Source organism: Miscanthus floridulus, unplaced genomic scaffold (assembly GCF_019320115.1).
Source record: "Miscanthus floridulus cultivar M001 unplaced genomic scaffold, ASM1932011v1 fs_499_2_3, whole genome shotgun sequence".
Classification (NCBI taxonomy): domain Eukaryota; kingdom Viridiplantae; phylum Streptophyta; class Magnoliopsida; order Poales; family Poaceae; genus Miscanthus; species Miscanthus floridulus.
The window spans coordinates 23,754-38,540 of record NW_027096838.1 but is presented as its reverse complement, the minus strand read 5'-3'; the positions used below and the strand labels follow the sequence as shown (position 1 = coordinate 38,540).

The following is a 14,787-nucleotide window of genomic DNA, read 5'->3' as shown; positions in this document are numbered from 1 at the left end:
ACCCCTGCGCTGAAGCTAGGCGGATCTCCAGCTCCATCGAGCGAACCCTTCTGGCTTGCTACGTGTGTCCTCGACACGGGACGAAATTCCGTGTCGACACTAACAATTAGTTGAAGGATTAGCTAAAAAATTAGACCACCTATTAGCTCTTCTTTGGATCAGCTAAGGTTAGTTACTAGTTGAGGCTCAAAATTAATTCTAATTAGCTGGGTTGGCTAGCTAATTGGATAATAACTAGCTGAAGGATTAGCTAAAAAGTTAGATCACTTTATTAGCCGATCTGTTTGGATGGATCAGGATTAATTTTTAGCTAGCAATTAACCCTTGGTATCAAAATGGGCCCTAACACTAGAAGTTGATGCAAGTGCAGATCCATTTGGCTACTCATTAGGGATCAAATTACCATTGTCGGAAGCCCTATGAAGATGCGATTGCCACAACTGGCGAATGCCCGCGTTCAGAGGCCGCAATTGCAGCTGCTGGCTGCTGCTAAGTGCTAAGCCAGTGTTCAGAGGTGGAGGATGTGGGTGTGGACAGGGGCGGCTACTCCTACACGGCTTGCGTCATGAAAAATCTTTTCTAGTCGCCGTCCGTTTGGGTTTGATTAGTTGCCTCTTTCCTGGCTGTGGCTGCTCACCTCAAGCCTCCGCTTTTAATTTCATTCATTCAGATCTGAGCACACGAATTTGGCGTGCTGCTCTGACGTCGCGGTTCTCGCGGCCTTTTGAGCCTGTCACCTCGTTTCGTTTCAGCAATCAGCATGGCCGTCTCAGGTCCTCTGCTTCCTTTCCGTTCGGTTCTGGCGTTCTGCGTAGCATAGGAGTTATCGCCAGCCGCCCAGCCTCGATTCCTCAACTCCTAACTGAACCAAGCCTGTCGTCGTACGTGGAACTTTTACGTACTCCGTTGGCGGCACGGCTCCTGAATGAGGCCTTGCCCACCGCTATGCTGTTACTTGTAGGCCAAGTGATACGTAGGATTGAATAAAAAAATTAGGTGTTTTATATTTATCATAGTGGTTTACACAAACTATGTATGCTTAGAGGGAGAAGGTGATCCATGCTAAAAAAGAAGAGGGAGAGAAATAAAGGTAAGGCATAATGAAAGCAAAAGGTTTCTATATCAACTATAAGTAGTGATAGTTTGCATTGTGTAAATAGTAATATCAACATTTACTAGTCTATGTAGATCACTTTATTTGTACTAGAACCATTAAGAATGTTAGGCTTCATTGGTGGTGCCCGGGTCCAGGCCATGAGATCCCCGTGTACGCGTGTCAGCCCAACCCAAAAGACGCCCCCAAATGTTTGCGCAGCTTCCTTCGCCATCATCGCCGAACGTATAAAGTGTTTAAAACATACAGACTCTATCTAAAAGGAAAGGAAAAGAAGAAATCTTAATTCTAGTCCATTTATATATGGGCTCTTACCGAACTCTTATACCATGATAGAACTATATATACGTGGGAGTTCTATGTTGTAATCATCAATAATCAGAGAAATAAAGAATAGTCTTTCTATCTTGTGTCTCTTTGTTCTTCTACTTTCATCTGTTATGTTGATCATGAGAGACAGAGAGGGGAATGTCCTAACCACTGGCAACATGTTTTATAACATGTTATCAGCATGACAAGCTCTACATCGACATAGCCGTTGAAGTCGCCACCGATCATCGACACCAACGTTCCTGCCGCGACTACCTCGACGATGTCGACATCTGGACGTTGTTAGCGGAACGGATCTACTACCTTTATCTGTAAGTGATCTGCACTACATCGACATGCACCGTCGCTGTGTAGTTTTACGACAATGCCAAACGTTCTACACGGTATGTATCTACTAATTACTATCCTACACGACAAGTGACGTCGATCGCATCATTTACAAGGTATAAAAGAATTATATCTAGCAGATTCATTTGTCCCTGTTATCGAGTTGGACAATCATTTTACCGTCGTACATATGCAGTACGTATAGATTTGTACACGAAGTACAGACACACATGCAGTAAGTACGTGCATGTAATTTTGCATCTACATGAGTTATGTTTAGGGTTAATAATAAAAAAAGGAAAAAGCATCTGGACTATTCTTACAGCCGTGCAGGCCATGCACATGTTAGGCCTTCTTTAGTTCCAAAAAGTTTTCCCAAAAAGTGCTACAGTCGCCATCACATCGAATCTTGCGATACGTGTATGAAGTATTAAATGTAGACGAAAAAAACTAATTACACAGTTTGGTTGGAAATCGCGAGACGAATGTTTTGAGCCTAATTAGTCCATGATTGAATACTAATTACCAAATAAAAACGAAAGTGCTATAGTAACCAAATTCTTAAATTTCACCCAAGTAAACACTGCCTTAGTGCTCAACCACCGCTCATCGGTCAATGGTGTGAAAAAAAAAGAAGAGAAGTCACATCGCAACGTTGATGGCCAGCACACCAGTAAAGTATCAAGTGCTCTATGAAAGAGTGCTGGCAGACGGCATTGGCATGAAGCCATGGTCCTGCTTGTTTGGCCTCGTTTGACTGATAAGTCATGACTAAAAGCTATATGAGCTAATTTAATATAAAAGAAAAATACTATTTATTAACTAAAAAAAGTACGACTTATAAGCCGAACAACTCAAACGAACAGGACGCGTGCCCCGCAAGCCAAATCGCCTGCTCGCTGCACGATCGCTGGCTCGCCGCATGTCCTCCTACACCTAACATGTCGTGGCTGAGATTCACGATGTCACACACATCGTTGCAATCCTCTCGAGCATCCCAACCTGCAGCTGCACTGTCCGGTTGCCACGCCGTCACCCGAGGCCTTAATGCCAATATAAGCCTATCGCGTCATCCCGTATGAGCACATGTATTGAATACCGCTCGTGTCTCGCCCGAAGCTACGCACACTGCTGATGCACAGTATGTATATAGCTGTCGCTAGCACGCTACCGACGCTTGGTGCTTCATGCAGAAGCAGGCTAGTAATGAATTGCCAAATTAGGCTACGGGAGAAAATTGAGAAATCCAGAAAATAAAAAAGGACGTATTAATCTGAAATTTTTACATTACATCCATGAATCCTGCAGATTCTTTGTATAGGTCTTTTGTTCTTGTAGAACATGTCCCGTGCTTTCTGAAAATTATGGAACAACGGTGTAGCTCCACGAGATTTCAGTTTTTACAGCAATTTTCTGAATAATCAACCCTAGACTCTCTGTTTATACATATTTATTGTACCATCTTATATTTTGAATTAAATATATAAGAGTTTGTATACAACATTAAATTTGCAGTTTAATTGTTGTTTTGCCTATTCCTAATTTTGAAAAATGCTAGTGCAGCCATGTTATGAATTGTAAATAATATCTTGAATGATTACACTAAAAATATGGTATAAGGTTTATGAACACTCTAAATCGTGCAGACCTTAGACTTATCACCTTTGAGAGGCTCATATTTAGTTTTTCTAGCATAATGAATTTTTGGATGAATGAATGATTGGTATTAATTCTGAAAATTTGCATATACCATAATCCTGAAAATGCTAGGATGCTTCTAAGAATATTTTGTATAACCGTACACTATCTTTTTGCACCTTGCTACGTGTTTCCTATACGCACATGATGATTCCAGTAATAATGATATATATGCATACCTTCATGAATAAGGAATATCCTGGACTTGCCCTGAATGATAGAATTATATAGCATGGTCATTGTTAAATTCTAGTAGGATATTCTACTACCACTGAAGTGGAGTAGACTCAGGCACTATAGTTCCTGCTATTACTCTCAAGAATGAGTATGTGGTCAAAATAAATCTCAAAGGTCTTGTGGGACTTACTGCATGAGAAATTTTAGAAGATATCCCATATTATGATTGCATAATGTTAGAAATATTGAAAATTGAAATTTTTAGGCTTACATGACCATACGAGATATATACGCTGCTCTATAAACAAATACAATGGCTGAAGCTTTATATTAAATGTCATAGAAGACAAGATGGCAAATAAGATTTTATCGATCATTATCAAAGAAATGTCTCTTATATATAGAATATCAAATAGCAATGTAATACATGAAGTATTTAAGTTTATCATAAAAAATTACTCAAATAGAAGTTGGGTTAGAATGTTTAGACATCTCTATGAACCAGGATATATGACTTGCATATGTTGCACTCCTAGAAGGATCATGATTAGATATCACCACTATGAAAAAAATATGCCTAAAGCAGCTAAATGTCAAGCATAGAAGCTAAGGCATGTAAGAATGGATGATAATTAGAATATTTAAAGGTTCTCTTGAAGAAGAGCTTAACTATGTGCTTATTGACTTGTATGTCTTTAAACTTACTTTCCTGAAGTATTAGTAGTAAGTGGTGATGGTGCTTTAAGTTTTAGTTCCCGTTGAATTAAGTAGATTATGCAAACTCATAGAAGAGTTAATGGTTACTTTATTTACTTGAAGACTAATATAAAGCATTTATATTCTTAGTTGCAATTCTTACTTGCAGCAATATGTGTTAATCTTGCATGGAATGAATTATAGATTTATATGTTTCACATATAAACAATTGCCTTTTTTTGTCTATCTAAATATTTTTTGCAATGATTTTATCCACTAAGAACCTCAATTAACCATGAAGGTTATAGTTCTTTGTGCACTACTACCATGTAAGTAGAAGGAGACTGGATTTCCTAGAAGCACATGAACAATTGGACTATACTAGCATATGAACTGATCTTAGAAGGATCAATTTAGCTAAGAAATAGTATAATCCTAAAACTAAATATTTAATACTTTATCCTGAAAACTAGAAGTTTGTGTCCTACTCTGAATATGTTGTTGTACACTGAACAATACATTAATTTATGAATTTTATGCCACAACCAATGAATACTAGAAGTATGATTGGACTCTATAGAACATTAGAAATGATTATTCATAGATGATACATGAAGCATATTACTACTTGAAGTAATTATGGAATGAAAAGATTGAGGAATTTTGGGTAAAGGCATAAGAAAACGTGGGTAATATATATTTAATTGACATAGCCTTCATAAATCTATCTTCAAGTGCATGTATCAGGACTTGAAGTTCTAGCCGCGTCCCGTGCGGCCAAGTTAATTTTCTCTATAATTACACTGATTGCAAGCAAGCTTATAGCTTTGCATTTTGCTGTAATCCATTACGTTGGATTGAATACCAACATTCCACATTATACGTGAATGTGTATTACTATGTGTGCTCTCACTGAGCTGCAACTATCTCCACTCCTGCATCAATATTAGCATAGAAGTTATATTCGTAGCTTGTAGCTACTAATTTTTCCCCTTGTAATCATATTGGTTAGCTAGTATGTTATGCCAAAATAGTTTTTTGAAGTAATAAATATGTTGCTTTTTAATGCATTACATGCATAAGTAATACGATTGGGCTAAGGCTAAGCAACCTAAGATCAGGGGGAGTGAGTTAATATGAAATTAGCTCAATGAAGACTAATAACCCAATTGATGGGATGAACAATTGTGGAATTATGATGGTGGATAACACACTTATGATGATTTGGGATTTATGGAGAAAAGGCATTTAGGGAATTTTGCATTAATGGCAATTAGAAATTCTAGAAGAAATTCCATGTGAGTTTGAATGTTGTGTATTCTATACTTTTGAAGTATATGGTCCATTTTTTTAATGTATGAGTACTTCGACCAATTTTTTGGCTAAAGAATAAAGAAGCTAGATAATAAAATAGTTTTATAAACTATGATATGTGCAAATCAGGGGGAGAACATCTCTAAGTTTGTAGAAATGCTGAACATTCTTAAGTGCACTTTATGTATACTAGCTCACTGCATTTAATGAATAATAACCCCCCGTGTTTAAATATGTGCGTGAATATTTTCGATTAAACTCCATCATGGCATACATGAATGAGCCTCCACTTGTAGTTGGAGATACATGAATTTGAATTATTTTAAGCCTATAATAGGGAATATCTTTTGAAGTGTGCTATTAAAGATCTAATGTTGGCATTAGGGGGAGAGAAAGCCTATTTTGAATGCCAAATATTATTTTCATAGAAGGAAAATGATCTTAAGAGAAAAATATTCCTTGAAGCTTGAAGCAGGAATAGTACCACGCACTAAATCAAACAATAGTTTGACAAATGCTCTTGTGAAGCAGAGTATATGCCAGATATTTTTTTAAAAATGGGAGGAGTAACTTGAAGTTATAAACTTGTCGGTGTTTCGTACGAGCACCGGCAAGTAAATTTATGGTAATGCGCGTTAGGCTCGGATGGTGCGCTAAAGGACACAAGATTTATACTGGTTCGGGCCGAATGTCCCTACGTCCAGTTTGTTGCTGCTCGTGTTATTAGCACCGTGAACGGTCTGTAGTAAGGGGTACAAACGATCGAGAGAGGGACTGGTCCCAAGTCTCTGATGGAAGGGTTGAAAGGAGGTCAAGAGCTTCGTAGCAGCTTGACTGTGTGTAGGTGTGTGTTCTTGTTCGGTCCCAAGTCCGTCCTCCTTAGATGGGAGAAGCGCATCCCCTTTTATAGATGAAGGGGCTGGCTTTACAAGGATGAGGGCATTACCTAATCTTGTGGCTCGCGTCTACCCGGCCTCCTTCTTCATCCTGATGAGTGCGAAGGAAGATAAGTGCCTACAATACTGTCGATGTCTCTGTAGAATGTCAAGTTGATTACAGAACGTTGCCCTGCGCAGGGTATGGGCTGTAGTACAGTGGTATTGACTTATTAGCCTCTCCCAGCCTTGCTCCGCACGCCTTCTGGTTCCTATGAGTCTTCGTCGGAGGGACGAGGGGTCGGGGTCCGGCGTGACGCCGTGGTCAAGGCCTTCTGACTTGGCGGACCTGAGGGGTCGGGAAGCGGGCGCCGCTCCCTCGGGTCCATAGCGTGTTGACAGAATATCCATTGTTCGTGGAGATAGCAAATCCTTTCCTGGAGCGTAGCGGTTGTCGTATATCTTCGTCGGGTTTCGTGTCCCAGGGCTGAAGGCGGCGCCTACAACTCTACAGGGCGAGGAGCACGCACCTGTGCAACCTTTCGGGCTCTACGGCGCCCGAAAGGGTCTAAAGCACCTGTCCTGTCATCCCCTGGCAGTACTTTTCCTGCCAGGGCGCAGGGTATGGTCCTTGGAGCCATGGTTGATCCGAACGTCTTGTCTTGCCCCATACCTATCATCTTGGGGGAACGGGGAGAAGTTGTCAGGTAAGATGAATCTAGTTCTTAGATATGGAGCAGGGTGAGGCTCGTTCCTTGCCGTCGGGTGAAACGGAGACCAATCCCTATCTCTTGGGCGAGATTGACCCTGCCCCTCCGGGGTCGGGCGAGGCGGAATCCATCCCTCAGCCCTCGGGCGAGACCGAGCCCGCCCTAAAGGCGTCGGGCGAGACGGAGATTAGCCCTAAGCCCTCGGGCGAGGCAGAGCCACCTCAAAGGCGTCGGGCGAGACGGAGTCTATCCCTCGGCCCTTGGGTGAGACCGAGCCCGCCCCAAAGGCGTCGGGCAAGGTGGAACCAAACTCCTGTCATTCGAACAAGGGATGAAATGGCGCTCTTATGCGTCCAGAAGTTTTTAACGTTCGGTGGTTATTGGTTCCATCTTCTGGGGTACCCTAGTATTAGGTCCCCAACAGTAGCCCCCGAGCCTCTAGGTGATTCGAGTAGAAACGCCTGGAGGGTGTTTTTTGATTTCGTCGGAGTTACTTTGCCGAAGGGTGTGCGCGAGCACACCCGATGGGTGTAGCCCCTGAGCCCCCGGGTGATTCGAGTAGAGTCGCCTATGGGGTTGTATCGGTCCCTTCGCGGGTAAGGCTGAAGGACTTAGTTTTTCGTTAACTGGATGTTTTTCCGAGGGGGTCGTGGTATCCCGTTCGCGGGGATTTCATTCAGGGCTGACCTAGCCGGGGCTCGACCATGGATCGAGACCTCAGTAATGCTTGCGCCCTTGATTTTGGATTGTTCGCGGACCCATCCCTAGTTGGGCCGGTTGCCAAGCTTTTGGGCCTTAGGTGGGCCAAAGAGAGAAAAAAGGTCTTCGTGGCTTGCGTTTCCCAGGTGGGTAGAGAGTCCGGATTCACCTGGGGAAGGCGAACCGTCCACCGTGATTTTTGGGGGTGAGAGGATAGGGACTGCGCGCGCATGTCCCACGAAGTGACGCAGCGGGGCGCATGGCAGGCCCGGAGATCGAGGCGGACGGTTGCCTTTCTTGCGTCCGTCGCCCCTATAAAACCACAGGGTTCGCCCCCATGGTTCCGTATTTCGCTCCCTTGTCCCTGCGTCTCGAAGCACCCGCCGCCAATCGCCCCAGCCCCCTGCGCCCGCGCGCCACGTCAGCCGGCTTGCATCCGTGTCGCAGCCGCCGTCAAGCTTGCGCCTGCCCCATAGCCGCCGTCGAGCTTCGCGCCCACCTTTCTCCCCAATTGCTTTGATGGAGTTGTGGGGCAGATCTAGCATCACCCCACGGCGTTTGGAGGGCCTCGTCCGCCGTGGCCTTCTCCGCCCGCTGTCCGCCGTCCAGGAGTGGCTGCTACCTGGCGACGAGGGTGAGCCGGTGCCGCCCGAAGGGTATGTCGTTTCTCTTTCGCCATCTTCCATGAGCGGGGATTTGCGGTACCCGCGCATAGATTCCTTCGGGGGCTGCTGGATTATTATGAGGTGGAGCTGCAGCATCTAACTCCCAACGGGGTTCAACACATGGCGGCATTTGTTGCCCTGTGCGAGGGTTTCCTGGGGATCGATCCCCATTTTGATCTGTGGCGGTATTTCTTTAACATTAGTTTGTCGAAGAGGAAGATTGGGGGGAAAGATGTGAACGCGCCAATGGGATGTGCCAGCATTCATCTGTGTCATACCCGGTCGAGGGGTTACCCATACATGCGTCTGGCGACATCCAACAAGGGATGGCACTCGCAGTGGTTTTATGTTATGGATGATGCGAGTGCCACCCTACCGAGGTACACTGGACGCCTTATTGAAGAGGCTCCGGAGTCGTGGAGCTGGGGCGTCCAGTCCAAAGACAAGAAACAACCTCTCCGACCTTCTTTCCTCCCTTCAAGCCCTGAAGGATCGGGGAGTAAAGGGGATAGGGATTATCGGCGCCTATCATGCGAGGAGGGTGGCGCCGCTGATGGCGCACGTGGTTCCCCTGCATTGGATGATGCCCAGAATGTCGTTCGAGGGGACGGTGCTTGTTGATGAGGCGCTCCCCTTTTCGGAAGTGGCGTAGCGCATTAAGGAGGCGACGGAGCCGGCGAAGGATTCCAAAGGCAGCGTCCTGGACATTGTGTATCCGGTGCTCGGACATCCCCCAATGCGGCCGGAACCTGGGTTCCTTGAATTCGTAAGCCCTCCTCTCCTGTGCTCTTTCTTCTTCCTAAATCTCCATTTTTTTGATACTTGCTTTTGTGATGTTGGGACCAGCTGAGGGGGCTAGTCTTCAAAGATAGTCTGGTTCTGCTACCGAAGGACAAGGCCATGGCGGCGGCGAATCGCCTCGCGGCCGAGCGGGACAAGAAAGCAAGGGAGCAGAAGAAGAAGGTGAAACGACTAAAGCAGGAGGCACGGGATCGGGGAGAGGACGTGAGCAGTGATGACGACGACGACGATGATGATGACGACGAGGTAGTCGTCGGCGTGGATTGGGACGTCCTGGAGGACGAGGACACGCTGACAAGTGGTCACCCATCCGTGCAGGGACCCTTCCCGTTCCACGCGGAGGGAAGTGAATCGATGAGGTCGGTGGAGGCCGGCGAGTTCGCCGCTTCGCACGGCGTGCCGACCGAGGATCGGTGGATGGAGGAAAGCGGGCCTACCGCTATCGACCCCGTGGTGATGGTGGAGGGGAGTGACTCTGGTGCCATGCCCCATGAGACAGGGGAGGGGAGTGGCTCTGGTGTCACGCCCCATGCGATGATGGAGGGGAGCGGCTCTGGTGCCGCGCCCCATGAGACGATGGAGGGGAGCGGCTCTGGTGCCGCGCCCCATGAGGTGAGCCCCCCCTACCCCAGAGCAGGGGGCAGGCTCGAAACGGTCCCGCCCAGATGAGTCGGGGAAGGGATCTGGGGATCCGTCCCCAAAATGCTTCTGCCGGCCGAGGACGTCAACGTGAGCTGCTGATTCCCCTGTTTTCATTATTTTCCACTTCTATTTTGATGTAATGGCTATTACCTTTGTGTAGGTTCTTCCGGACGGGTCACCCCCTGGGGCTGGCGCCCAAGAAGAGTCTCGCCATTCAAGTGGGACAGATGGCGTCGCCTGGCGTCACCCCTGTTTTGGGCAGAAGTGGTGCCGATGTTGGATCTGCGTTGGCCAACCCGACGGCGTCTGTGGTGGCGCCCACGCCCGCGGAGGTTACCGAGCAGGCGGCTTCCTCCATGGCGGACGTGGTACAGCCGGCCGAGGGCCGTATACCGCTTGGTGGAGGTGGTCGTGACCGCGCTAAGCCAGGATCAGCCGGGCGCGGCCATGGTGGCTCTCGAGGGCGTAGTGCAACCCGCGCCACCGGGGGCCCAGGTGGATCCGCCCGTGGCGCTCGAAGCGGCCCAGATGGAGGAGGGTCCAGTCAGAGGGTCCTCGAGCATGGCGGTGGTGCCGCATAGGGTTAGGAAGGAGCCACCCCGACCCCTTTGTCGGGAGGAAGCCGCTCCCCCACGCGGGGGGAGCCGCCACTTTAGTGGATGGCCGCTCAGGACCCGACGTCAGCTCTTTTCTCGCTCGATGATCATTCCGAGAGCATGGAGCGAGAGGGTCTTGACATCAGAATTTCGACCATGCTGGAGGCCCTGGACCAGGCCAGAGGAGCCCTACGTGAAATCGTTGTTCCTACTACCCAGGTATTCGCTTGATTTTCTTCTTTCTTCGCATGTTTTTGTGTTTTCGCATTTCTGATACTAGTCTTCTTCCTCTTCAGGTTCTTGTTGCTCGTAGCTGGAATAAATCCCGATTCCTCCACGAGCAGAAGGCGGATTGGGATCGCCTCTCTGAGGAGGCCCGACTACGAGTAGACATGGCCGCACAGCTTGCTACCACCCAGGAGCGGGAGGCCCAGGCGCGTCAAGACGCGGAGGAGGCCCACGGGATGTTCGAGGATTTGTCGGCGAGGTCCAAGCTGGATGGGGAGGAGATCGCCAGGCTCCAGAAGGAGCGAGACGAGCTACTACAGAGGAATGCCGCGGCTAATGAGAAGGCCGGCGAGGTCTTGAAGGAGCTGGAGATGGAGCGGGACCTCCGGCGAAAGGCCGAGAGTAGGGCCACGGCCCTTCAGTAGAAGGTGGACGAGGACGTCGAGGTGGTTCGCTCTCTCTGGGTGGATCTTGGTGACGCGGTGAACCGAAGGTTGAGCGCCGAAAACGTCTCCGCCAAGCTGGAAAAAGAGGTTGCCCATGCACGAAGGGCCCTTCAGGTTGAGAGCGATGAGCACAATCTTCTGCAGGCTGCGGTCGGGGTGGTCCTTGATGCCCTAAAGGTGGTGGAGCCGGTGGAGACCAGCCCGCTCGCGGCTCGTGCCGTAGGTATCACGGCTCGGGTGGGCCAGCTTGAGGAGAGTGCTTTTCACGCTGGGATCACCTAGGCCTTCACCATTGCCCATGCCCATTACAAGAAGGAAATCAACCTGAAGGTGATGAGCGAAGGTTTCCCATCCACCTATGAGGATGACGAGCTGGAGGCAATGGAGAAGATGGTTGCTCCCCTTGCGAAAAACCTGGCGGATAATCTGAAAGAGATGGTTCTCCCTTCGCGGGAGTAGTTAGTCGAGTAATTTTGAGAACAACTTATATGTAATATGTGGACAAGTGTCGGTATTTTTCGAGTCTGGATGCGGTTTCGTGATTTTGCGTCGTAATTTCGTTTTGTTAGATTTTTTGTGATCTTACCAATCTGTTCCACCGAATCTTGCTGCTAGTCTTGATGCGAGGAGATTGTTTCGAAAGAAAGAAAGGAGGTAACCGTACCTTAACCAGCCCTCGAGTAAGGTCCGACCCCCTGCATTTGCTGGGGTCGGGGGTTACTGGAGATCAGAACTGTGGTTTTGGTGACAGGGTCGACGAAGTCCTGGGATGACATTGCAATATTCCCCGCCCTATCTTCCAACAGAAATCCCCAACTAGGGACTCTATGGGCTCGGCAAGGTGGGGCCTTCGAACCTGTGTCCCTGTATTGATTGGCTCGAGCCCCCGGGCCTTGTTAGGGTCTGATAGGGGTCGGCCATAATTTGCGTGTTACCCCGTCCTCGATTTTTGTAATCGGAGGGGCTGAGTAAACGACACTTGCCTCGACGACTCGAGTATCGCGCTCAACGAGCTCACTAACGGGTATGTTCATGTGGAATCCGGGTCCATCATTTGCTGGTGGGGTCGGCAGAGCCCTCTGGTGGCATTCCACAACTTCTTAACCCGCCTCCCGATAGATGCCCGAGCCGTTTGATAGACTCAGGGGGCCCGAAGGCCTCTCCTCGATGGAGATTCTGTGGGTTTGGCTCGGGGTTAGAATCGAACGAGAAAAGGTTGAGACATCCCTATCCGCTTCTGAGCGGGGTTGGGCAGGGCCGCTGGGGCTTGTCTCAGTTATTTCTCCTTGGCTCTATTTGGCATGAGGCGGCCTCGAGCCCTTCACGGGCTGACCTTCGAACCTCAGCCTATGGCCGCCTATATCGAATAAGGCGACGGCTGTTTCGTGATGCGACACGAAGCGTTGGGATGTTTTGCATATGTATAATATAATCGAAATGAAGGTGGGGTCGGTTACGTTACCTTGGCGATATGAGTGACGAAAAGCTCCTACCAGATGTGTCTATGCGGGCTTCGGACCCTGATGTTCATGATGAGGTTGGAGTAACCCGCATAAGAATCTCTATTCTTCGTTTTTCGTATCTCGGTGACGGTCCGAGCCATTTAATCGACTTGAGCAACCTGACAGCTTCTCCTTTGGGGGAGATTCTGTAGGCGGACCCCTCCGAACCCTTCTTGAGAAGGCAGACATCGAAGCTGGAAGACGCGAGGGGCGTTGAGCATGATTTTTCTGGCGAACAGAAACACCGTAGCTACCGAGGCGTAGGATCTGCTAGTTCGTCCAGTTTTACTCAACGTTTTATGCCCGTATTTCATGTCCTTAGTTTCAAGCGTACGAAGGGGGTCGGGTGAGGAGGATGTCTAGATTGGTAGACATCCTCGGTAGCCCCCGAATGATGTTCGTGTTCCCGCCGTTTGACGGGGTCAGAAGCTCGAGAATGAATTTTAACACGTAAAGTAAGAAGGTAGAGACGCTTATCTTTCTTTGGACGTTCGTTCATCGTCTCTTCTGGGCTGAATGGCCAGCCCAGGAGATCCGAAAGGTCCTGTCGTCAGATCGTCCCGTGGTCCTGCATGGGGAGGTGAAGGGTTGTCTGCCTATGTGGGCGCCTTAATTGCCGCGTCCGGAGCGGGTCAGTGGCGGGCCATACCCAGGCAGTGTTCAGTTTGACCAAGGGGGGACGCCTCGTCGATCGGGGTGCATCCCATCAGTTCTAGCGTGTCCCCTCAGGTATCAATCAGCATTGATTCCGTATTTAAAGAGGGGAAGGGAGAGGGTTTTTCGTCCAACCTTTCGCCTTTCCTTAGCTACAACGCCTCCTTTTTAAATAGGGAGGGGGAGGAGAGTTCTCATCCCACCTCCTCTTCTGCCTCTGAGCCACTATTTCTCCTTCTTCCTTTCCGCTGAATGCGTCCGTGCGTCGCGGCGGTTCCTGAGTGAGGAAGAGTAATGCCAGAGAGAGAGAAAACTCACAAATTCGCTCGTGAATCTGGAGCGTGATGTCGAGCCGAAGGTTATCCAGCATAGATGAGATGGTGCGTGCCGCTCTTGCCGAGGAGTCGCTGCTGCCGAAAGAGAAGAGGCGCCGGTGGGTGCCGTACGTCGTCGACTGCGCCGTCGTTCGCTGTGCTCCTCCTTCGGTGGGAGGCGTTTCCTGCCTTTACGCCGTTGTCAGGGTGGTGGCTAGTGACTATGGCGTAGTCCTCGGATGCCCTGGCGGAGGCGTCGCTGTCGGGGTTGTGGCTGACGACGATGGCGTAGTCCCCGGACGCCCCGGCGGAGGCGTTGTAGATGACGGCGCCTTCGAGGATCCTGTGAAGTGGTGGGATGTCGCCGATGGAGAGCGTGGCGCGGCGGCCGCAGTTGATGAGCTGGCCCGTGTACACGCCCCGGGCGTCGCCGATGGAGAGCGTGACGCGGCGACCACAGTAGACGAACTGGCCCATGTACACGCTCCGGGCGTGGCGTGGTGACCGCAGTAGACGAGCTGGCCCGTGTACACGCCCCGGGCGTCACCGATGGAGAGCGTGGCGCGGCGACCGTAGTAGTACTTGTAGTAAAGCTAAGCAGAGACTGTAATTGAATAAGTTTGTGGGGGAAGCCCCCGAGTAAACAGTCCTTCTGGATTTACAAGTATATTATTCATTTTTGTAATGAAATCGCTTTGTAAGTGGCGAAATTGTGCAAAAAATGAACAAATTTACATCTTTTGCTTATGGCAAGCAATTTTTTATCTTTCTCCTTTTAGTAGAAATGATTTTAGTGCTTTCCGACCCTTCTCATGGTCTAAGTCGTAAGAAACTAAGAACGTGGGCGAATTAGTTCTGATTGAGCTGGTGAGTAAAGAGGTTGCAGCCGCTGGGGCGTGGGTGTCCCGCAGTCCTACCAGTTGTATTCAGAATTGGTTCCCAAAATCTTAGCCCTTAGGACTCGTTTATGAGACGAATGGAAAACTTAGAGAATGTTTG

The 14,787-nt window shown here is 48.6% G+C and overlaps 1 protein-coding gene across 1 annotated transcript; it reads right to left on the bottom strand.

The window, feature by feature from the left end:
- Positions 1-13,833: 13,833 nt before the first annotated feature.
- LOC136531984 (large ribosomal subunit protein uL2z-like) lies at positions 13,834-14,265 on the bottom strand. The gene has a single exon (XM_066524628.1). The coding sequence runs from the start codon at positions 14,263-14,265 to the stop codon at positions 13,834-13,836; it is 432 nt and encodes a 143-aa protein (XP_066380725.1).
- Between the last annotated feature and the right edge of the window lie 522 nt (positions 14,266-14,787).